Consider the following 22,609-nt stretch of genomic DNA (forward strand, 5'->3'; position numbering starts at 1 on the left):
AAAGTTTTCCTTTTGAAGACGGCAAAACCGTAGTGAATTGAGGAGGACAACAATTCAGGAAGAAAGCAAAAGGTAGAAAAGAAGCTTTTCTACCTCAGAAAAGTCACTTTTAGGAGTCAGTGTCAGTCTGAATCCTTGGGAAGAGCTGATGCTTGCGGACAAATTGAGCTGCACAGAAAGGAGGAAAAAAGGTGACAAAACAGTCAGCATAGAAGAGTGGGAAAAGTATAGAAAATTAGTGGATTGAGATGCTTGCAGGACAAGTAAAAATTGACATTGGAGAGACACTGAAAGGACATGGGAAACAATACTGGGTGCTGGCCCAGGACTTACCTAGTGCTGCAGGCTTTGGACACAGAGCATGGGATCAACAGCGAGCAAAGGGCTGTATCAGAACTGCTATAGGAGCAAGCTGCTAGTATCCAAAGGATCTCTGCACCAGGGAGAAAAGAACAGGATCATCATTCAAAAAGAGCATTAAAATCCTTGGAGATCTCTATTGGAGCTGTTGTTTTTAGCCTCCGGTAGCCAAATGATGTCTCTATACCAAGCACTTGACTTCCAGTGCACTCATTTGCAGGCTGTTACATCAGAGTAGCCAATTATCGAGGATAAACCATGGTAGGTTTTCTTCTGTGCGTGTAGAAGTTGAAAGCACTTGAAAATGTTTTAGTTGTGGTTGCAAGTGTAGAAGGAATTCTAAATGAATAATGATACTCAAGAGGGAATTTGTCAGGAATTCTGGGATGAGCTTCTTTTCTTGAAAGCTTTACTGAATAAATGGTCAGGGCTAGCTCCCAGAGGAGTCTGCTTTGTCCTCGTTCCAATATTGAAGACTATGTATATGGCTCTTCCTATTCATTGATTTTATTCGTTCCTTTCCTTTAAGGATAGCAGTCACTCCTGAACTTTCCTAAGGCTTTCCGGTTTTATTCTGAGAACTTGTGACTGACTTCCTGAATAAAAAATACACGTGTTGGAAAGATGGAAATAAGTGTTGAACCTGCGACATTCTCTTCCCAAAGTGTTTACAGTCAACTTTACTCAAAATGTCTTTACAAGCACTCAGTGTCATTGCTCTCTTCAGAGTTGCATAGGGGTTGAGGATGGAAGGGACCTCTGGAGGTCATCTAGTCCAGCCCCCTGCCAAGCAGGGTCACTTAGAGCGTGTTGCAGAGGATATTCCTCTGGTAACCCACAGGATTCCTCTTGTTGTCCTCCCTCCCTAACAGTTATTGGTTGAAAAGGCCCAAAACAAACCTAACAAATAAATATCAAAAATCTCATTACCCTTTACATTTGCTTCTTTTTCGTCAGAAGGGGATGGAAGCATGTCTGGTGCTCAGATTGAGGAGAAGTTGGTGCTGCTTTACAGTTGAACTGCCCTATGGATTCAGGTGGTGCAGGCTTGAGATTTGTAGTAGTACAGTAAAAAGTGCAGGGTGGGGAGCCTGTGCTTCGGAGAACTGCTTTGTGATCGCAAGCCGTGATAAAAATACAGGCCTTAGGCCTGGGCAGCTCCAAATAAAGAGGCTCAGGAGTTCAAACAAAACAGTCTAGCTAGTTTCACTTTTGAGCTTATATAGTAAAGGAACTTGATCCTTGAATTTCTGGAGCTTCCTTTATGATTTTTATCTTCTTCCCTTATGATTTTTAAGTTGCTTTCTTAAGGTCGTGGACCAAATTTTTCCAGCTCCCTTAAATTTGGAATACCAGCATTTGAATTCCTGTGTAGTTTGCCTCCTACCCCCAGCTCCCAGGTTAGTAGTTGATTCAGACTTTGTGGGCTATTGTCTTACACATCTTTATAAAAGCTTCATGCTTGGCCTTCCTTCGACACTGCCAGTTACCATAGATCATTCACTAAGAAGAGAATAAAGTTCTGGCTCTGAAACCAAACCACTCTATCGGAAGTTGAGAAATGCTGGTAAATGTAAGGAAGAGCTTCAGTAAGAAGGGAACAAGAAAGCTGTAGGCTTCGGTGTCAACTGGCTGTCTGTTATAGGTGCACTTTTTAAATAGCACAAGACTTGGGCCATATGGAAAAATGTAATTCTCAGAAAGAAGAAATCCCCACTATGAGTCTTGATTTTTCATGCCATCAAAAGCTGACTAATAAGAATTCCTCTTTTTGTAAGCATCTGCTGACAATGATCGTGTAAAAACTGCAGGAACTCATATGGCCCCTGCTTAATTCTGGGGGAAAAGGCAGGCTGGAGGGAGAGCAGTGTCTGGTGCCTCCTAGACTGCACTACTGCAAAAAGCCTGCCACCCTCCTCTGCCTGTTGCTCCCTGTTCTACTAATTGCACAGGATGTTTTAGACAAAATCAGGCTGTGGGAGCTCAGGTAGGATACAGCTAATTAATAGAAGCACTTTTTTTTGGACAGCTGGATCCAAAAAATCCATGGTACAAACATAGCAAGTTGCTTAGGTTTGGCTTTTCTGGCGTAGTTAATTGATTGCCTTAACGATTACTTACTGGAACAGCTTTTTTTTTTTTTCTAGAGGCAGCTGTACAGTATGCAGGAGAACATGGGGCGAATCGAGTGCCCACAGTTAGAACAGGATACCACCACGGGTATTGGTTTGAGAAACCTGTTTGAGACCCTGTTTGCTGCATTCTGGTGTTGGTGCCAAGCTTGTGCCCCTGCTTTGTGGGAAGAAGATGAATGAAGCAGAAAGAATCCAGAATGAGGGAAACTGGCACGAGGAGCTGCCGGTACACCTTTCAGGGCTGTTTATGGATGCTTGTCATGTGGCGAATGGAAAGCTTCAGTTCTCCGCGGGTAGTAAATGTTTGGATTTAACATTGGGTGTGTTTCCTGCTTTTGACTCTAGATCTGTACAAAATGCTTCAGTGTTGGAATATAAATATACATACGTGTGTTTGTTCAAAAGGTCGTGCTGTTCCCCTGCAAGCTTTCTCTTGATTGCAGGTCAGCTGCGATCATCATGCCTGTGACTTGTGTCCTAATCATCAAACTCCTTTATTTTTTAGGACTATCTTCCCTCACAGCAAGACATACTGCTGGCACGAAGACCCACAAAAGGGATTCATGAGTACGACTTTGAAATAAAAAATGTTCCTTTCAAAATGGTTGATGTAGGTGGCCAAAGGTCAGAACGGAAACGGTGGTTTGAATGCTTCGACAGCGTCACATCGATACTCTTCCTCGTTTCCTCAAGTGAGTTTGACCAAGTGCTTATGGAGGATCGGCAAACGAATCGCCTTACGGAGTCCCTGAACATTTTTGAAACAATAGTCAATAACCGGGTTTTCAGCAACGTCTCCATCATTCTCTTCTTAAATAAAACGGACTTGCTTGAGGAAAAAGTACAAAAAGTGAGCATCAAAGACTATTTTCCAGAATTTGAAGGGGATCCCCACTGCTTAACAGATGTCCAAAAATTCCTGGTGGATTGTTTTCGTACCAAACGCCGGGACCAGCAGCAGAAGCCCCTCTACCACCACTTCACCACTGCTATTAACACAGAAAACATCCGGCTAGTTTTCCGCGATGTCAAGGATACCATCCTTCATGACAACCTCAAGCAGCTTATGCTACAGTGATGTGCAAAAAGACATTTTATTTGAGTAACTATTGTGTGTTTTTTTTAACTAGGAGTTTACAGCAGGAATAGAGAAATTCAGATCCTGTCAGACTTCTTGATATGTGGCTAAAAGCTGCTGCTGAACACATTATTGCCAATTTCTGCAGTAATTCAGGCTTAATCTCTACCAGTGTAGCTTCAAGTTGACTCAAGTTGTAATTTTATAGCAGACCTATGTCTAAGTTACCTGTAAAGTGATTAAATTTGACCTTTTGAGAAGAACATGTATATTATCCTAGAAAATTCATTCCACCTTCAGAATTCCAAGCCCAAACTTGAGTGAAATCGTTGCAATTGTTAAGCTTTGGCAGTAATTTTTGGGGGGGAGAACTTCTCACATCTAACTTCATAACGAAGACTGTGATACCGTAGCTGACTTAGGATTTCTCAGGTCTGTTGTTGGCTAGAAAACCCATAAATCCCTTGCTGGAATCGTGTATTTGAAGCTAGAATTCCTGGGTGTAACGTACTTCCTATTTAAGTATAAATCTTTGCATGGGGTTTGACTAGGATACGCTTTAAAAATACCTAGGTTGGGAACTAAAGACATGTGGCAGGAAGTACCAGTGCAGGCAGCAGTCCAGAGACAAGGGATCAGCGAATGGCACAGCACACTGCTTCACTCCTTTGCATCGTAAGTACTCGACGTCTTAGAGCCATGGCGAAGCACAGAGCACTATGAGATGGTCCTCTTGAAATTTGGATGTGGGAAGGGGGAGCAAGCTAAACTCGTATTTCTTATCTTCACGAACCAGATGTTACATGTAGGTACCTTACCTTTCTTGAAGCGCTTTAATATATCACTGGTTTATCTTAGTGTGCCTCCTCTGAGTCGGTAAGCATTTGGTGATGGATAGAAGTACTTGCAGACCTAAGTGCCTCCTTGTGTTCTGTCCTCCTACAGCAGTTTCAGTGGCCTTATGAGCATGTGTGTTCCCAGCAGAGGCCTTGTGTAGCTGACACCGTGAAGATGAATGTTTTTTTAAAGGGAAAAAAACAACATATCACAGCAGAATGTGCTTCAGCTGATGAGGTTCTTTCGGAGACTTCCCAATTGGGTCTACCAGTCCTAAGTGTACTTGAGCCAAATACGTTGCACAGCGTACTCCCGAGTGCTGGCTGTAATAATACTTTACCAAAAGTTCCATTGCTTTTTTTTTTTTGGGGGGGGGGGATACTGTTGCCATGTGATTACAAAATAATAAGAAAATGCTTCTTGCCCAGAAATCCTCATACACCATGCAGCATGCAACTGAGTGAGCTTGCCAAGGTGCCAACGTGTGTTTTCAAAAAGTAGTGCCGCTACCAAGTCTCCCCCAGGCTGTAGTTTTAGTCTGTTCAGCTTGCCACTTTGCCCCGTGGAACTGGCAAATTCCTGTGGATCGTGATGCTGGCCGATGTCTCCTTCAAGGAGTTTTTATTAACACACCACGTGGGTGGCGAGAGGAGTGACATGATATTCTCACTGCTTGGAGCCGTGTCCCTGCAGGTGTGATCGTGTTAGGACATAGGAAAACTGCCCGTCTTCTGAACTTAGCCTTTACTTACTGTGACTGTAAGTTGTGTTAACACCTCTGGACCTCGTTCTCCTGCCCGTAGAAGGGGAATCGTGTGTTTTTATTTAGTTAAGTGCTTTGAAAGACCTCTATTTTTTTATATCATCCAAGGAGTAGTCATAGATTAGTCTGCAGTGTCTGCGATGAGGCGCTATTTTGGGAGGAAAGAGTTCTGAAAGGAGCTTTGGAGAAGTCAGTGCATAATCCTCTCAAGGAAGTCAGCGCAGCACTGATGTCAAGAGGATTAATACAGTCTTTAGATGGGGATATTTAATGGAGATTTTGCCTCCTTAGTAGGCATGGCTATGATTACTTTTGGTTTTTTCTTCAGTTCATGTGAGAGCAATTCAAGAAGGATGAACTAAAGACCTTTAAATACCCTCAGCAGCCCTTTTGAAGGATTGGGCAACATGCACAGGGTCCAAAAGTTCTCCGTTCTCCTCCCTGGGGAAGGATTACAGGTTGATCTGGCTGAGCTGTAAGTGCTGTGTGAGCAGGCAACAAACCTCTGTCTAGTAGCCTCCAAGTATGTAACAAAGTCCATTGTTTGCAAGCAGAAGTTGAACAAACCCACACCCTTGGAGTGAGGGCAATTAACCATTGGAACAAATCAACAGGAGGAGTAAGAGACTTTTTTTTTTCCATTGCTGGCAGTTGTTTGAACAAGTTTCTTTTGAAAAGAGACTTAAGTCTGCTCTAATTAAAATAATTAATTTGGAGAGGGTCTGTAGTATGTGTTTTGCAGGATGTCAGACTAGATGATTAAAGAAAAGGCTAAAGACTGGATATTGGATGATGATGAATATTACCAGGAATCTGTCTAAAATCTGTTTATGTGAAGTGTTGATGAATTTTTGTCTAGGGACCTGTTAATTTACTTAGAGATCCTCAAAACTGATGTCAGTCGAAGGATGTAGTCAGTATCACCAAGGCACTGGACACTTCTGATATTAGCTAAAGTAGGAAAAATACTCAGCAGGCTTCTCCCTGAACCAACACCAAAAAAATAAACCCAACCCCACCCTGTTTTTAATCCTTTCAGATCATTTTCCCTGTGAACACCGGGGCCTACGAGATAGCGAGGTGAATCCCACAACGTTGGGTAACTTCTGACAAAGTCGGCCCTGGGAGATAAGCACTATATGAATCTCAGGCAGAAATGAATTATTTTAATGAAATTACTGAATCAAATCACTTGCATTTCCCACTCCCACCTCTTTGAAGGGAGTGAGGCAACTAACCTTGATGTAACTGTTTACATGGTTCCTATGTTAACATGCTGGGTAAACAAAGTGAATCAACATTGGGCTTTTCCATCTCCAAACTCGCTATTCATTAGCTACCTGAAAAGAAGCACATCATGTACTGTTGTCTTTCTTTTTGATTTTATTCTAAATATAACTTCTTTATAGCAGGATTTAATTTTGGTACAAGAGCTGAAGGGCTGATGTTGTTGAGCAGACTGATTTTATTTTTATTAAGCTTGAGGCAAGCGAACAAGTCACACGCGGCTAGTAAGAGTCACGCGTGTTAGCGGCAGCCAGCCTGTGGTACAAAGGCAGGAGATGGTTCCAGTGAAGGTGGGAAAGCAAGTTTCACAAAACTTTTAGTTCTCTATGGTGCAGCAAGCCCTGTTAAAGAGATGACTGATCGGTGACCATATGGAGATATACCACTGTCTTGTACAGTCCTCCTGTACGTGAAGGTGAAATTGGTGTTTTAGGGACTGTTCCCGGCTGCGGTGCGTTCAGCTGCGTTGTCTGATACCTTAAAACTGTGGCTGTTCATCAGGGCTTTAAAAATTTTTACTTTTTTATGTGTTGTATGTGGGAGCATAAGCCATCAGCTTGTGTAAAACTTAAAGCTTTCTTTTGGAATACCCACTGATAAAAAAAGAAAGACAATAAAAGGTGGGTTCATTGATCTCAATGGCTGTATATTGGACTTGTTTGTCTAGTAAGTGGCTTTAAATTTTGCCCGTCAGAATTATCCTCGCAAATTGTTCAGATGAGGTGAGTGTTTCAAGCTTCGTGACACTTGGCTAATAATAGTATTTATGGTCGGTTTCGGACAGCTTATCAAACCGCTTCTGCTCATCGTGTTTAGAAGCAAGTCCCTGCTTAAAGACTGAGAACTATACACGTTTAATGTGGCCATTGCCATCAGGAGACTCCTCTAGCTGTTTCTCTTTAAGGTTGATTGCAAATTGTTCATTTTCCGACAGTAACGTTTCCTGTTTCAGATCAGAAGCTTCATGCCATACCGAATTGTCCACAAGTTAACTTTACAGGTCTTGTCTGTTTGATGGTACCATTAATTAACATAGTTGTTTTTTAATTACACAGCATTGCAATACAGTGCCATTTTGCAATTTCTTTGCATTGTACTTGAAAATGAATTGCAGACTATTTAAAACCGCTTTCCTGCGCTTTCAGTAGCAGTGAGAGCTTACCTTACGTGAAGCCTTTATGTAAAAATATATTTTGTAACAACCTCATAGATCTTTAACAAAACCAAGATTTGTATTAGCTTTGTATAAATGTTTGTGGCTTACACTTTTATATGTTTAACTTTTTATAAACTTTCCAGGGACTACTTTTTATTGTAAATTTTTTTTCTCCTTGCTTTAGTTTAAGATTGGCAATAAGTTATTTCTAAGGGATGTCTTAGAAGAAAAAGCATCGCTTCCTTTTTTATAAAACGGTTAAATCAATTAGTTTAAAACCTCTTCCATTTGCTTGTACATTGCTCTGTACATACTCTTCCAAAGTGTTGCCTTTCAGCTATTAATATTTGCCTTGTGTACAAAAATTACTGACAACGAATAAACATATACAGCCTCATACTGGTGTGACGGAATCATTTTTCAGATTTGTACTTAATGTGTGGAGGCAGTCAACTGACTTCTGTTACGTTTCTGCCACATCTTGTGTTTCAAACAAAATAAGTACTGATGGAGGGCTCTGGTCTCCAGCAAGCTCTTTGCTAAAACGGCTCATGCAGATTCCTGCGTTCGGCCTGGTTGCTTTCTCTACAGTGAACTTGAAGTTGCATTTGGCAACCAGTTTGGTACTCAATATTTAAAATATTGATGACGCTTGTGTGTGTCAGTGTGGGTGGCAAGCCTCTGTATAAATTATGTATCTCAGTATTGCAGAGTTAGACTTTTCTTTAATTATTTTTAGCTGTTTTCTGAATAAGCCAGCCTCAGCCTCCTCCAGAAACGGATCACTGGCTGTTCGGCAGCAAAACGTTGATTTCTCCTTGTCAGCCTTCATAGGCCTGAGATTTGTCTGGCGTGCTGTGAACAGGAAATCTCTGAAAATGCTCAGAGCAAGTAATGCGGATTTATATGGTTAGTTCTTCATGTGAATATTTGTCTCGATAATGGTAATACATAAGCTGTAAAAATTCTGTGTGAATCTTCTGTGGATTAATAGGAACCTGCATTATCTCCCCTACCCTCTGCACCGTGAAGAGCGGAATTAATTTATGGCAAGGAGACACCTCAGCTCTCTGAAACTGTGAGCGAAAAAACCATGAAATATGACCGGAAACTTTACCCTGCTTTGCAATGCAGTTTTGATTCTGGGTCTTGCCGGTTCCTAGAGCAGTTGTTTCTGAAGAACTCCAGCCTTATCACTCGATCACTTTCCTGCACCAAAATCATTTTAGTAAATGAACGGCATTAGTGGTGTTGCTCTGACTTTGACAATCAGTCTAGGTTTTCTTGAAAGCTGGTTTTCTTACCTTATTTCCTGAGATGCCGTCAGCTACCTGGGGAATAAAACTAACGACATCCAGAACTTAACAGATATTTAAAAAAATAATGAATCCAGTGTTACAAGAGTAATTGTTCAAGGTTCATGTAGGCTTCTAGTTAAGGACTGGTTGAATAAAGCTGTCGTTAGGAATGCCTTTTCCTTATTGCCTGGGAAGGCCTTCTGAGGATTCATTAGAGTTGTAATAGGAGTGCTGGTCACATAAAATGACTTTTCTGAAATATGCATGCTCTTGGTGTTTGAAAATAAGCTCCTTTAGCAGAACTGGGTTAGCAATGCTGTTCTGTTCGGCAGGAGCTTGTGGATTCTGGTAACCTCACAGCACTGAGTGTCCTGTGTCTGACAGCGTATGGAGAGCCAGACGAGGGGCAGGGAAGGACTGTTACAGGATTTCTGAGCAAGTAGAAATTTCTTCACTTTCATAAAGCTCTTGATTTAACAAAACACCTAATTGCACACGCTAGTGAAAGTAGGTTGGGTTTTTGAGCCTCTTCCTTCCTGTTAAAGTAACTCGGTGATTACACAATAACTGACATAAGGGAACAAAAATCAAGAGAAGTTCTGCTGCGAAAGCTCCCTGGGCTGCCCTGGCTGGGCATGGCCACGTCTCAGAGCTGACCTTGAGAGTCCTGTTCCTGGAGGGGACCTGGTGGGTTGTGGTCAGCTCTGGGGCAGCTGAAGGGCAAAATGCTAGAGGAGCAGCTGCCAGGGGACAGCTTTTCTGGGGATATGGGTGGAAATAAGATGAGATGTCTCTGGCCTAGGCCTTGCTGATTTTTTCCTTGCAAAAAAAAAAAAGGTAACTGCATCAAGGTATTTCTGGACGTCCTACCTAAGGCACTGCTCAGGTGTTTTCCAGACAAGATGTTTTCACCGTATGTGAAATGTGAATTACTAGATGAAATTAGTAAGAGTCCAGATAGCCAAAGTCCCACAAGGTCCTGGAGGAGTGTGGGTTTTGTTTTTGCGCCTAACTTTAGATAGCATTGGATTCTTTTGTTCTTTCTTCCCACGTGCTTTTATGCACACTTAAAAATGAGAGGCAAAACATTTGTTCTTGCTGGAGTGCAACTTCTGTGATTAGCAGCTGCCTGGGCTCTCTGATTCTTGCTTGCTAAAGCCAAAAGAAAAGCTCTTGCAAGACCACAGGGCGAGCCTCATGCTCTGGCCTGTGAAAACTGCTGCGGCAGAGTCAAAATCCTTACACTTGAGTTCAGTAAACAAGTTGCGATGACTCGAAGATAAGGAATCAAAACATCCAGCAGAAACGAGATGTGCGCTCGAGCCGAGAGGAGCAGTCCCCGCCCATGCGTGGAGTCAGAGGCACTTGGGGCCAAGCGACCGCGTTGGCTCCGTGCGGCGGAGGAAGTGGAGCGGTTTGATTAACAGCCGAGCCCTCGGCCTGACCAACGGGAGTTTGATGTAGGCCGTTGCGAGGAGAGGTCTGCTTCAGCACAACCTCCAGCTTGTGACTTCGTGCGAGGATTAAAATTCAAAGGGTACCTCGTCTAAGCTACGGGCTGTCACCAGCAAGTTGTGCGTTTGCTGCCCTGCAGGCAGCGAGGGCTGCAGGGCACTGGAGGATAAGGTAGGAATGTATTTGTCAGCATGCGCAGGAAGTGCATAAATCTGATTTCTCTGGCTGGAGGGTTTAAAATGTGACGCAATAGGACCCAGTAAGATGGTGCTGATCATTGCAAACTGATTTTGTTTAGTTTAGGACTTGGGAGGAAGCATAAGAATCTGTGGACCCCTCAGAAGTGAATCCCCCCTTTGGATTCCAGCGTTCAGCGTAGTGGATCTTGTATCTCGCCTGCGCAGAAGATGCTGACTGTCTTCGCAGGCCCCTTCCTATTGAAGTTTTGCTTGCAGCCAAAATCCTGCTCGACTTCCATTTCTCCAATCCAGTACCGGGTCAGACCTCTGATGTCTCTGAGCCATGTTACAGGCTCTGCCCTGTGTTCACTGTCTTACGCTGCCTGCAGCCTGGAGGACAGGTAACTTTTCTTCTGTAAAAGACAGCTACCCCTTTATCAGATTCAAAGGGGAAGCAGTAGTGGAGAAAAGGGTGTGGGTTTTACCTTGAACCCCCCCCCCCCCACAGACTCGTGTGCTGTGTTCCGCATCGAACGTATACAATGCAAGTGATGTTTGTGGCATGACACCAGCCCCGAATAATTTACCTCTAGCAACTCACCGCATCAGGCTGTTCAGTCAGTAAGCACTTCCACAATTAGTATGTGTGATCATCGCCCCTGACATGAGGTTCAACTTTGCGTACCCGCAGTCCTTGGTTGGGAGTTGTTGTTTTAAGCTTTTATAGAAAGAAAAGGCAGTATCTATAAATGATACAGATCTTCGTGTGGTTGCCTAGGCATAATGTTTTGCACTGTTTCTGTGCGATCTTGCTTCTCTTACGTTAATCCAAATCTAATCATGGAAGCAGCTACGAATTGATGACCATTCCTGTTGAAGCCCCTTTTCCCTGAAGAAAGAGAAAAGCAAACAGAAACCCTTCAAAGAAACCAGCATTTTCAAAGAGGTAAGATCAGGATTTGCATGGGAGCAAGTTGAGCAAGCCTTCAGCAGCGACAGCCTTCTTAGCTCATGTCTGGCATTTGCTAAAAATTGCCTAGAATTAAGGGGAAAACTTCCTCTTACTCGTGCAGAAGACCCAAGCAGGCTGTTCTTCTCTCACCTCTGCAATACTAAGGGAGAAATATTTTCTTCAGAATTTAGCAAATCCTAAATCCTCTTTTTGTTCCAAGCGAAGTGTTGCCGTTCGTTGGGCTTATAATAAATCACTGCATAATCATCTCCGCTATCTTTTATTTGTGGATGCCTTTGAGGCAAGGGAAGATTTTTTCTCTGTACGAATGTCAGCAGTAAGTCACCCTGAATGTTTCTTTGTCATGTCAAAGCACTGATTGACACTGATTTCTTCCTTCAGAAAGGAAACTCCATTTGCCTGCAACAGTAGGATAAATACTGGGAGAGTATTTATACATTTGATATGCAAATTAATTGCCAAAAGTAGCTCCCCTCTAAGAGGCTAGCAAGGTAAAATGTTTTATATTTCCCTCTTAACAGAAGCAGGGATCAAATATGAAAGCATCTGGATGACAGCCAACCCTTTAGCTGGAGCCAGGCTGTATTTTCATTGTCTCCATACCCTGTCTCATTTGCTTTCAGCTAGACAAATGTCTGTGATTATGCCAAAGTCAGGAGAGCACAGGAGGAAAATGCAGCCTCGCACCTCTGCTTATGCCTGTGGTGGTGGAAATCACTGCTTTGCTGCCCAGAGCTACCGCCCAAATTTCGACTGTTTGTAGTAGCTGGCCTCTCCAAAGGCCAGCTTCCATGATTAGGGAAAGAAAAGCAGCGACAGAGAGCAGTTCTCAGCCTGAAGCCGTGTCCCGGGTAGCTCGAGTCACTCCCCGGCGGGGCCGCTTTCTCCCCACAGCAGCGACCAGCTCAGGCTTCGTCACTGCACTTTCAGACACCTCGAGAGAAATGAAATCGCCCCCACCACCGTGCCTGGGTGCTGTATTTCCTCAGCAAGGAAAGGCAGTGTGATGTTAGCATGTTAATTTTGGCAGAGCACTCCGACATCCTTGGAGGAAAGGATCTATTCCATTCTGTGTCTATTCTATCTGCTCACTAAGAATTATTTTCCGTACAGGATCCTCCAGTAGCTTCATGGCAGGATTTCACTGGTTCCATCTCCATGTTTGCTTTTCAACAGTCACAAGCCACTGCAAATAAATGGCTCCAGACTTTGGCAGTTGTGTAGGAAATAACCCTGCGTTTTACAGATCCTTAAAAGCAAGAAGAAAAAAAACCACCATAATTCCTCATTTCCTTAGCTGGAGCTCTTTGGATCACATATTTTTGTCTCATGGGCTAATTTTTTTCTCCATCTTCCTGTCAGACAGGACTTCTGTTTGTGCAGATGTGGATGTCACTCCATCTTCATGTCTCACTCAGCACGGGTAAACCCAGACAGCCTGAGAAGAGCTCTTAAGGCGATACTTAGGAAAAACAGGCCGGAGCTGAAAATGTTAGGACGAGAAGCAGCAGATCTGTAACACGTGGCTGGTTTGTTTGACATAAACAGCGAGATTATTTACTGCTTACAATTCTGGCCAGAGAACAGACCGGGAATGTTTGGAAGCAAGTTTGCTGGCTATCAGCTGCAGGGAAGCACCGGTTAATGCCTTGCTGTGCCTGAAAACGATGAGGACGATGGAGGTTGAGATGTCAGAGGCATCCGAACAGCCTCTGTTTACTTCAGACAAAATCATCTCGGAGAAGCTGAGAGGCGGAGGGAGAAGCACCGGGATCCGAGCGCAGAACTGGATTCCAGGAACATCTGAGCACTAAATATAGCAGCCGTGCTAACTCAGCGGCTTCGGGTGCAGCAGATAACATCCTGCTTCGGGACGGCTCACAGGAGTCAGGCCACTGCAAGGGGAGGTGTGAAATTCAATCCCTGTCAGGGCATTGGCAAACAGTTCTTGGGAATCCTGGGATCCCTGTCTTTTCACTGTTTCGGTTTATGTATTTTTGAAATGTTTGAGAGAATAATGAAAATATCAGGAAAAATAAAACGGCGTATTTTGGTATCATGGGCTAAACTCTTCCTTCATCTGCACGTAGTATCTTCCACCACGCCTCAGTGATGTTTGCTAAAGCTTCTGAACACGGAAAACATCACAAGTGTTAAATATCAGACCTTTGTTTGTTTGTTGTTTTAATAAAAACACCAAAGAACTATTAGGTGTGTTGGGGAAATGCTGCTTCTGGCAGAGGAATAGAGAGGGCACGCCTACAAAAACCAGTAAGCCCAGGCACAGCTCACACCGTAACGTTCCCGTGCAAAGCTTCTCCTGGCTGTCAGCAGGGTGTCCCCTGGATGGTCCGACTCCCTCGGGACACCCTGCACGGTGCCTTGTTGGCCATGGCGCTTCATTTCCCCATTGCTCCGAGTCCTACACAAGTTCTGCCCCAGACAGGGCGATGCTCTCGCTACCGAGATCACGAAGGTCCCTTTCGCTCGCTGCTGTTTCCACACAGCTCTGGCTGGTGGAGTGATGCACGGGTGTATGAAGTTGAAACACACTTGGTGCGGCCCTCTTTGTTGTTCCCTCCTTGCCACCATTTGCTCTGCTTGTGCCACAAAAGCCACCCCGGTGATTTTATCCGCCCAGCTCAGGGGTGACCATCCTCCGTGCTGTGCTTTGCTGTGTAAACGGGCTGCTCGTGGGGGGACTTGCGAGCCACCAGCCCGGCTCAGGGGGCACCCGCAGTCCTGGGGACGCCGACTTGAGGGACCAAAGCGACCCCAGGCTGGCTGGGGACCGAGGCGAGGGGCTTCTCCACGGCGCGGCACGGCACGGCACGGCACGGCACGGCGGGCAGCTCCGGCCGGGGCCGCGCTGGGGATCCGCGGGCAGCGCTGTGGGGCCTGCGGGGCGGCGGGGCCTGCGGGCTGGGGCCCCGCCGCTGCGGGCTGGGCACGGAAGGGCGGGGGACCCGGCTCCGGCCCCGGCCCCGATCCGGCCGCGGCTCCGCCCGCCGCGGTCCCGGCGCCCCCGTGAGGAGAACGGGGCGGAGGGCCCAGGCGGGCGGCGGCCGGGGGAAGGTTCCGGGCCGCGGGGCTCCGTCTCCGGCCCTCCCCGAGCCCCCAGGCCTCGCTGCGAGGAGCCGGGGCCGGCAGCAGCCGAGGGCCGGGCGGAGGCCTCGTCCCACCGGGGCTCGGCGGCACCGAGGGCCCGGCAGCGGCGGCAGCAGCACCGCGGCCTGCGAGGTTGACCTGGCCTCCCTCCGCCCGGCCCGCGACGGCCGGGGACGGGGAATCGCAGCGCATTTGCGTTAGTGTTTCCCGTGTCGTTTTCACGACTTTTTAGTTAACCGTGCTCAGAAAGTACGCTCCTCCTCTCACACGCCTTCCTGTTGTAAATGTATGCTGCGAATAACCAAATCAGCAGCAAACGCGGCGTGCCAGGGCCTGGCGCGAATATTTGCCTCTTCCTTCATCGGCTCTTTTGGGCTTCAATAAGCAAAGCCCTGGTCTGTCACAACAGAAGATATCCTGCATTGCAGTAATTATCGGTAAACATCCGTATTGCTGCTATGGGGTGCATTAGTTTGAACCAGTGCACGTTGTTATTTTATCCTTTAGTCACTGCTTAAGGTGGCAAATGTCGGTGCAACAAGGTCTTGGGATTGTCAGGAGCTGTAAAAGATTGCATGTGTAGTTGGGGCATGTTCTAATGCTACGTGGCAGCTATGCGTGTACTTTTCTGCCACAAAATGGATTGAAATTCATTAAAAATTGAAATAAGTGGGGATATTACAGCTCTGAGAAAAAGCTGTTGAGCGAGTTGGTTGGCTTATCCTGCTGCAAGAAAATTAATAACCTTGTGTCGTTTTGGATTCCTTCTACAGGTTTGTTCGAGGACTCAGCACAGAAGATTATGTGACATGGTTGAAGGAGTACTGTGAAGCCTTTTCCAGTGATCTGACTAAAAATCCTGGAACCCATTCCAGTTTCACGTACAGCGTGTGCTTTTGGAGTAAATGAACACACTACAAGTAGCCTACAAACTCATGCAGGTACATAATGCTGACAAATCGATGAACAGAGGGAACTTGGGATTCTTTGTTAGTCACTAATCAGAGGGGAGATGTCTGATAAAAGACTGTTACTGGTGCCTTGTACTGAAGAGAACAGGTGTGAAAACAGTTTAGATGTCGGTGTCTTGCAAGCCCAAATCCCAGCTCCTGCAGTTATTTGGTTCTGTAACTTTTATTAATTTAAGTAGTCCCACTGCAGACAGCAGGATGATCTAAGAGCAGCAGGCTCATGCTTCGTGAGCTGGTTGAATTACGCTGTTACATCTGTGAAGTCCATGCTCTGTCAGCCACTGAGTATGAGAAATAAACTCCCTAAATTAATGCAGTGGACAGATAGATGTTTTGCCTGTTGTTGAGCATAATAATGTAGGATTTATGTTCTTGTCAAACTTGGTTAAGTTAAGAAAAAATCTGGGGGACTACAGGAATAAAATTTGCTGTTTGATCATTCATAATGGTAATTTTTTTTGTGATGTGGTCTACTAGCAATTTTGCTGAGCCCACTTAGTATCCATAGGTTTAGGGAGACTGTTTTTCCTCTAGCAGCCAGAAGTAGATTCAAATGTCTAGATTTCTTACTGTCCTTTCTTTCTGCTTTTATAAAATAATATTTCAACAATCTGTGAACCAAATAAAATAAAAAATAATTTTTAAAAAGGGCTAATTTGTCTGAAGGCCCAAAACTGCAAAGAGGACTTGCACTTAAAAAGTCTCTCTTTGGAATATTATTGTGTCTGAATACTCAGACTTTCCTGTTCAACAGTGTGTATTTACATATGTAAAAATAATCCTGTGTGTTCACAGCTTTTCTATATACTTCTGTTTCTATCCTAACAAAAGTTATTTTTTTTTCCTGACAAAAGCCTTTTCATTGATTTTTTTTTTTTCCCCCAGGGGATCTGTTGAAATACCTGAAGGAGAAAAGACAGCTGCTTTGTGTGTTGTGGGAATAACAATGACAGACCTTTATCCAGACTGAGTCTTGGAATTTCGTCTTTGGACAAGCTGCTTTGACAGAAGGTATTGTGTCTTACAGCATAACTTTGTATGTTTGAAAACTCGAATGGCTTTCAAAATGTGAACAAACAGCTTAAGTTGGACTTGGTGATCTTTGTAGGTCCCTTCCAGCTGAACCATTTTATTCTATTCTATTCTAATAGGAAAAATGCCAAATCATGCTTGCTGTGTATGTGTAGTAGAAGGTGAGCAGCGATACTCAGTGCCTCACAGTTTGTTTTATGGCTCTGTGAGTTTTAGAAGACGGATATATTTCCAACTCATTAAGTTCTAATCATTGGAAAAAGCAGGCCCACAAGTGGTATTGATTCACCGTGCTGCTCAGGCACCCTTTCTTTGGCCATATTTCCCATGCAAATAAAATCCAGGAGGGGAATTCCTAACAAATGCAGGCAGCCCTGTAGCCTGCAACTGGACTTTTTGGTTGCAGAGGAAAAAGAAAAGTGGGCTTGTTTTTATGTACTAAAAAATCTTCATTACATGTGGATTAAGTCTAATGTAACTTTGCTGTAAACTTAAAGGCAAAGAGTATGAAAGGACAGTAGGGGAAAGAGCCAGGCCCTCCGAGATCTCATGCCACGTTCGGAGCATGAGTTTGCCTCCTGGTCACAGCAGGATTCTCTGATACCTAAACCATGCCGGTCATAAATACGCTCTTTGGCCCTTCCCTCATAAAACAAAGTCTGTGTTCATTAAAGCTATCAAGTGACTTTGATAAAGCTAGACTTTGCTAAGGACATTGTGCTTAAAAATTCAGATTAATACAGTGACAGGGTACGTGTGCATGCCCAGCTACGAGGCTGTGTGGGTACGGGCAGTAGCAATCCCACGGTGACTTCGGTGAGAAATACAGCTTTAAAAACAGCGTGGAAAGCTGAAAAGCAACGATGACAGCGAGGTTAGAGTCCCGGCTTCCCCCCCACGTCCCGCCGCCTCTGTGAGCGTCAGCATGCCAACTGCAGCCTGTCTCCAGGCTCATCTTTCCCATTCGGTAGCAGCCAAGCCCAGCGGTGCCTCCGCTCCCCGTTCGGTCACCCACACTTCAGCAGGACCAAGCTCCCCAGCACACCTCACTTGCAGCCCACGCTGGCTTTTTAGGGCGCTGGGGGGTGGCTGCGTCCCTCGGGAGCTGCCCGCAGGACGCCACACCGAGAGCAGCACCGGTTGGCAGCACCCATGGGTGTCAGCGCTCACGCCGCCCCCAAACCAGCACCGCAGCGGCCATCCCACTTCAGCCCCATTTAATCCGGGCCAGGGGCACCGGTGAGTGACCTCCTGCAGCCTCCTTTAGCCAGCCCCGGGGCTGGTCCGAGCTCCTCCATCCACGGGGGGCGGCAGCAGGGGGCGCCCACGGGCCGTGCAGCCCGGCCCCAGCCCGGTCCCGGTCCCAGCCCTGCTCCCCCGGGCCCGAAGGCAGCAGCAGGTACCGGGGCTCTGCCGGCCGGACCCGCCTGGAGGAGCGGGGGGCTTCGCCTTTGCCAGCTGCTCAGGGGATTCCGACTTTGGGAGCAGCAGGGGCCGGCTCGAGGGGAGCAGGCGGCTTTTCCGCCGCAGCTGTGCCTTTTTTCATGGCTCCTTTACTCCCGGGCTCTGGTTTGCTGCTGCTGAGGTCCCGCAAGGTGGGCTGGAGCCCGTTTTGTGACAGGTGCTGTCAGCGGAAAGGAGTGGAGGAAGGTGAGGAAGTGGAGGTAGGAACAGTTTCCCTAACGCAGTCAGTTTTTCAGACCTGACTAGGGAAATTTGGTGGTTTTTTGGGTTCTGTGGCTGCAGTGCGTGGTGCAGGGCTCCAGCCACCGGAGGATTCAGGCAGGCACCTTCTGCGCCTCTGCCCAACTCGTTTGCACAAGCAGCCATCGGCTTTGTCACTGCGGAAAGCTGTCACATCTGGGGACGGGGCAGTCACAGAAACCAGCACCCAAACTGTTCTTCCCCTTCAGCAGCACCGCGCCTGTGCTGCTGGCAGCCCCTGCCGCAAAGCTCCTCGCTGCCCGTGCCTCCTAGCAGGGCAAACCGCGTAGCTCTGGGGGCAGGGGAGAGCTGTGAGCGTGCTGCTCGCTGGTGCCTGGAGCTGCTGCACGTGTGCGGGCTCAGCTGCTTCCCGTCGCCGTCACCCGCTGCCCTGCAGGTCGGCCGTGCTGAGCTGGGGCAGGAGCAGTGCTTCCTGCCTGCCAGCAGCGCGTCTTCAAAGCTAAATAGCCCTTTCCAAGGCCTCCTGGGGACAAAGGTGTCCAGGAGCAGACCGTTATTACCCAAACAGCCTGGGCGGATTGGTGCCTTTCCTTTTTCTCTTGGAACCGTGTGGCAGCTTATCTCTCGCTCTGCGCAGGGCGATGGGAGCAGGTAGCCGGCAGCAGCAGCCCTGCCTGGGAGCCGCCACCGAGCCCTTGAGATTTGGTTACAACACCCGCGGCGTGTGCCGGTCAGCCTCATTTTTAACTTCCTTGCGGGGTGAATTTCACAAGCCCTAGGTTAGTTTGTGTTTCAGCCGTTGCTGTAGATACTGTAGCTTCTGTCCGTGCGTGTTTTCTTGTTTTTCTCATCTTTCTACAGCCTTACAAACGTAAGAACTAAAGGAGCACGTAAGTTCAGGGTTTCCAAAGGAAACTGTGGTCTGAGACATGCAAAGAAATGTCAGTGGTAGCGAGTTATACATGTGGTTAGTAACAAACTGTTTATTTGTTTTGCTAACAAGAAGCAGGTGTTGCAGAAGAGTCAGGGTATTTGGGGAGCGAAGCAGGAGGGTTCTGCTGGGGGCTGGCAACCTTCTAGCTAGCATTAACCCCTGCTGGTTTTAAACACGAGAAGTGGAGTGTGGCGATGAGAAAGATTAAAGCTACTTTCGAATTCATTCTTACAACATTAAGAGAAAAATCTTTCAACTTTCTGATTTCATGTTGCCCATTTAATGTGTTATGTCAGCACTGTCAGGGCTGAAGTCAATAGCAAAACAGTGGCCGGACTCAGTACCGGAATCAAGACGTTCACCAAAGCCTCTCGAAGTGTTTGAGGAGAGCTGCAGGTGGTGATTACCAGGACTAAAGCACATGAGAAAAGTGCCTCGTACGTACAGAGAAGCTCATGTATTTAAAGGGTTACTTTCCGTCATTTACTATGAACTATTTTAAAATGCACTGTGTGACAAGAATCTACCAGTGCCTTAAAAATTCTTCACTGAAAAGCTAATGTTTGTATCATCTCTTGGCTGACACTGGTTGCTAACACGGTGCTGCAGTGTTTGGTCTCTGCTGATGCCGCGTGTATCCAGGAATGTTTGTCTTCATCACCGCTGAGCACTTCTTTTATAAATGGGGTCTGGGGTGTGCTGTACCGCACACAGCTGCAGCAGATTCTTGGGCTCTTTAATTCTTCCTTTATTGTAAGACCAGTAACGAAATCGCAGGAGTGAGAGTCCCTGTGCAGAAGTAAAGTAGTGTTTGCAGGTGAAAGGAGCGACTGTGAATGAACAGCTAAGTTTTAGGGCGCTGGCTGTAGGTGGGGAGAAATGGTCCCTGAGCGCGGTATGTGCTGTCCTGAAGGAGAGCCTCTGCAGGTACCAGAATTTGTCCGTAGAGAGAGGGTAACAGGGAGAGGATCAAAAGGCCAGTTGCACCCGAGAGTTTGCAGGAAGGTTGGGAGAAGGTGCCTTGAACTTTAATCCAGGTTGTTTACGTAGTTCCTATTTTTTTCTGAATCGGGTTCACGGATTTAATTGGCACTTCATGTGAAAGGTTTAATTTCCTGTGCTGGGGTGTTATTTTTAATTACTGTTATCAGGATTTGGTTAGGCTTTCATTTTGCTTCACGTCACCCAGGTAGGATATTTCCTTTGCTGGAAAATTGACTCACTCGTCCCAGGGCCCCAAACCAAGCTGACAGGTGAGAGTTCCCACTGCGCACAATTTTCAGGATTAATTTTTGCCCTCTGGTGCACAAATCTCCCTTTGTGCTCCCTTCCCGATCTCACACACTGTGAGCAATTAATGCTTCTAAAGCGTGTGAATTATCTGCTGTTCTGACAGTGAGGAAGTACACACCAAAGTGCATCTATGTGTGTAAATACTGCTTTGAAATAGAATGCTTACACATTCTGATGTTTATTACTGTTATTTTCTTGCATTTAAATGGGTGACTTTGATAGAAGTGTGGTTTCTGTTCAGTTATCACTTTGCACGCTGTTAGCTGACCAGTTTGGCCCCTTCTTCTGCACCAAAGGTGCTTTTTCCCAAGAAATCCAACGTGTAGGCTGGGCTGCAAGACCAGTGTCCAGTCCTTGAAGAATATCATCCAGAAAACACTTCCAAGTGCTGCCACTGGTCAGATTTCACCAACTCAGTAGCCTACAGAGGTGGGCCGTACCCTCTGCAAGCGCATACATTAGTACAGTTGTGAAAGATAAAGAAACAAGTCTATTACTGCTAGGTTTTAGTAGCCTGTAACCTTCGGAAGAGCACTGTTCCCAGTGCTCTGCTCAGCCTTGCTTTCTTCCTGCATTTAAAGTTCGGTGTGTATTTGAAGAAATTCTTGAGAATGCTTGTCTCGTTCCGAGCTGCCCAAAACAGAACGAAAAAGCGTCTTCGAGGTGTGAAGATACCGCGGGAAAGGATAGGGGCAGTCTCAGTGAAAACGTTTTATGAACTAGAGGTTGGATGTGGTTTAGTATTTCAATATCGAGGTGATCTGTTTGCCCCAGGATTTCTTCTGGTGGTTGCTGAGGGAGCGCGTTTCCAGGTTCTCTCCTGAGAGCCCTCGATCGTGATATTGAGAGGAGCTCTGGAGGGCTCTGCCTCTCCGCCAGCCGAGGCGGCAGAAAAACAGCCAGTAAAAGGGAGAGGGAACAGAAAAACTGATTTTATGCCTGCAGACTCTGCCTTTCCAGGTACAGTTTATTTAATGTATTTTACTTCTGGCAGCGCGTGGGGAATGGCGCGAGTCACTGAGGGAGGGAACGTCTTGCGAGGACAGAGTCCTTTCCCTGCAGGTACGTGCGGACGGGACTATGGCTGCTGCCAGAACCGCTGCCGTCGTGCGAGGGCAGGGGCTGAACATCTCACGGGGCTACGTGCAGCCGATGTTGGAGCAGAAAGGGGCCGTGCGTTAAGGAACGGCCGCGCTCCTGCGCTGCAGCGGCTCGGTGCAAGCTGGGGAGCGGGCACCCAGCGGGTGCTGGGCTGGTTTGTGGGGTCCTCGTAGGTGGGGTGGGATGCTCCCCTCCCGCCTGTTCCCGTTGATGGTGGCCCAAAGGAGCCTTGCTGGTGCTGGGCCCTCCTGCAGGCAGTCCCGTACACCCGTGCAAGCTGTAGGGTGTCCCCAGTGGGGACGGGGACAGGGATGAGCTGGGTTCCTGCGGCCACCGTGGCGGGGAGGACCGATGCGCGGCAGACAGCTCTGTGCAGCGAGTGCGTGGGCTTTCGGGTCTTTCTTGGCAATGTACGGGAGCGAGTCCGGCTTTTCCTGGAGGAGCTGAGCCAGCTCGATCCCTTCGGCTGGTGAGACCGGCTGCCAGCAGCGCTTCCAGCCCCGTGGCGCCCGATAGTGCTGTGGGGCTGTTCCTCCCGAGTGGCTGCTGCTGATAAGCTGTTGTTGATAAAGCCTGGGGTGCGTAAGGAAGGGAGATAGAAGCGCGGGCAGGGTTTGCTGATTTACTTGTTATGATCAGGGCAAGCTCAGAGCTCGTGCTGGAGGCCTGGGCTGTTGCAGGAGGAGGGGAAGGGACGTTTCCCAGCAGGCAGGGAGCCTTGCGGAGTTTGGGAAGGAGCTGGCTTTTCTGGCTGGTCAGCTCCTAGCAGGGCACAGGCTGCTGCTCCGTATGTGTTCTCAAATCCCAAGTTCCTTGGCATGCACGGTGCAGAATTCAGCAAAGGCTGCCTTGTGCAGCACGGCTGCCTTTGGGGAGCAGAGACGTCCTGTCCCGCAGCGGGTGCATCCCAGCCTCTGCTGCCGGGCCCTGCCCTGCTCCCCCCTCTGCTGTGCAAACGAGAGCAGCCCCTTCCCCTCGCTCCTG

At 46.9% G+C, this 22,609-nt stretch overlaps 2 protein-coding genes and 1 long non-coding RNA gene across 4 annotated transcripts in view; all 3 read left to right on the forward strand.

Moving 5' to 3' along the window:
- Positions 1-8,013, forward strand: part of GNA13 (G protein subunit alpha 13) — a 29,892-nt gene extending 21,879 nt beyond the window's left edge. The window contains exon 4 of the mRNA XM_040530631.1: positions 3,001-8,013. Within this exon, the coding sequence (XP_040386565.1) occupies positions 3,001-3,573 (573 nt within the window). The 3' untranslated portion in view covers positions 3,574-8,013. The remainder of the gene's footprint in view (positions 1-3,000) is intronic.
- Positions 8,014-10,147: 2,134 nt separating this feature from the next.
- Positions 10,148-13,726, forward strand: LOC121057015. 2 transcript variants are annotated; one of them, XR_005813604.1, is made up of 4 exons: positions 10,148-10,540; positions 10,668-10,949; positions 11,396-11,494; positions 12,884-13,726. It is a non-coding gene; the product is annotated as an uncharacterized LOC121057015 (long non-coding RNA). The 2 variants fall into 2 exon arrangements; XR_005813603.1 differs by having other exon boundaries at positions 10,157-10,540; positions 11,399-11,494.
- Positions 13,727-14,563: 837 nt separating this feature from the next.
- The window catches only part of ARSG (arylsulfatase G), a 44,620-nt gene continuing 36,574 nt past the window's right edge, over positions 14,564-22,609 (forward strand). Inside the window, 3 exon segments of the mRNA XM_040530632.1 lie at positions 14,564-15,066; positions 15,403-15,570; positions 16,486-16,611. The gene's annotated coding sequence lies outside the window, so the exon portion shown is untranslated.

This window comes from Cygnus olor, chromosome 18 (genome assembly GCF_009769625.2).
Source record: "Cygnus olor isolate bCygOlo1 chromosome 18, bCygOlo1.pri.v2, whole genome shotgun sequence".
NCBI lineage: Eukaryota > Metazoa > Chordata > Aves > Anseriformes > Anatidae > Cygnus > Cygnus olor.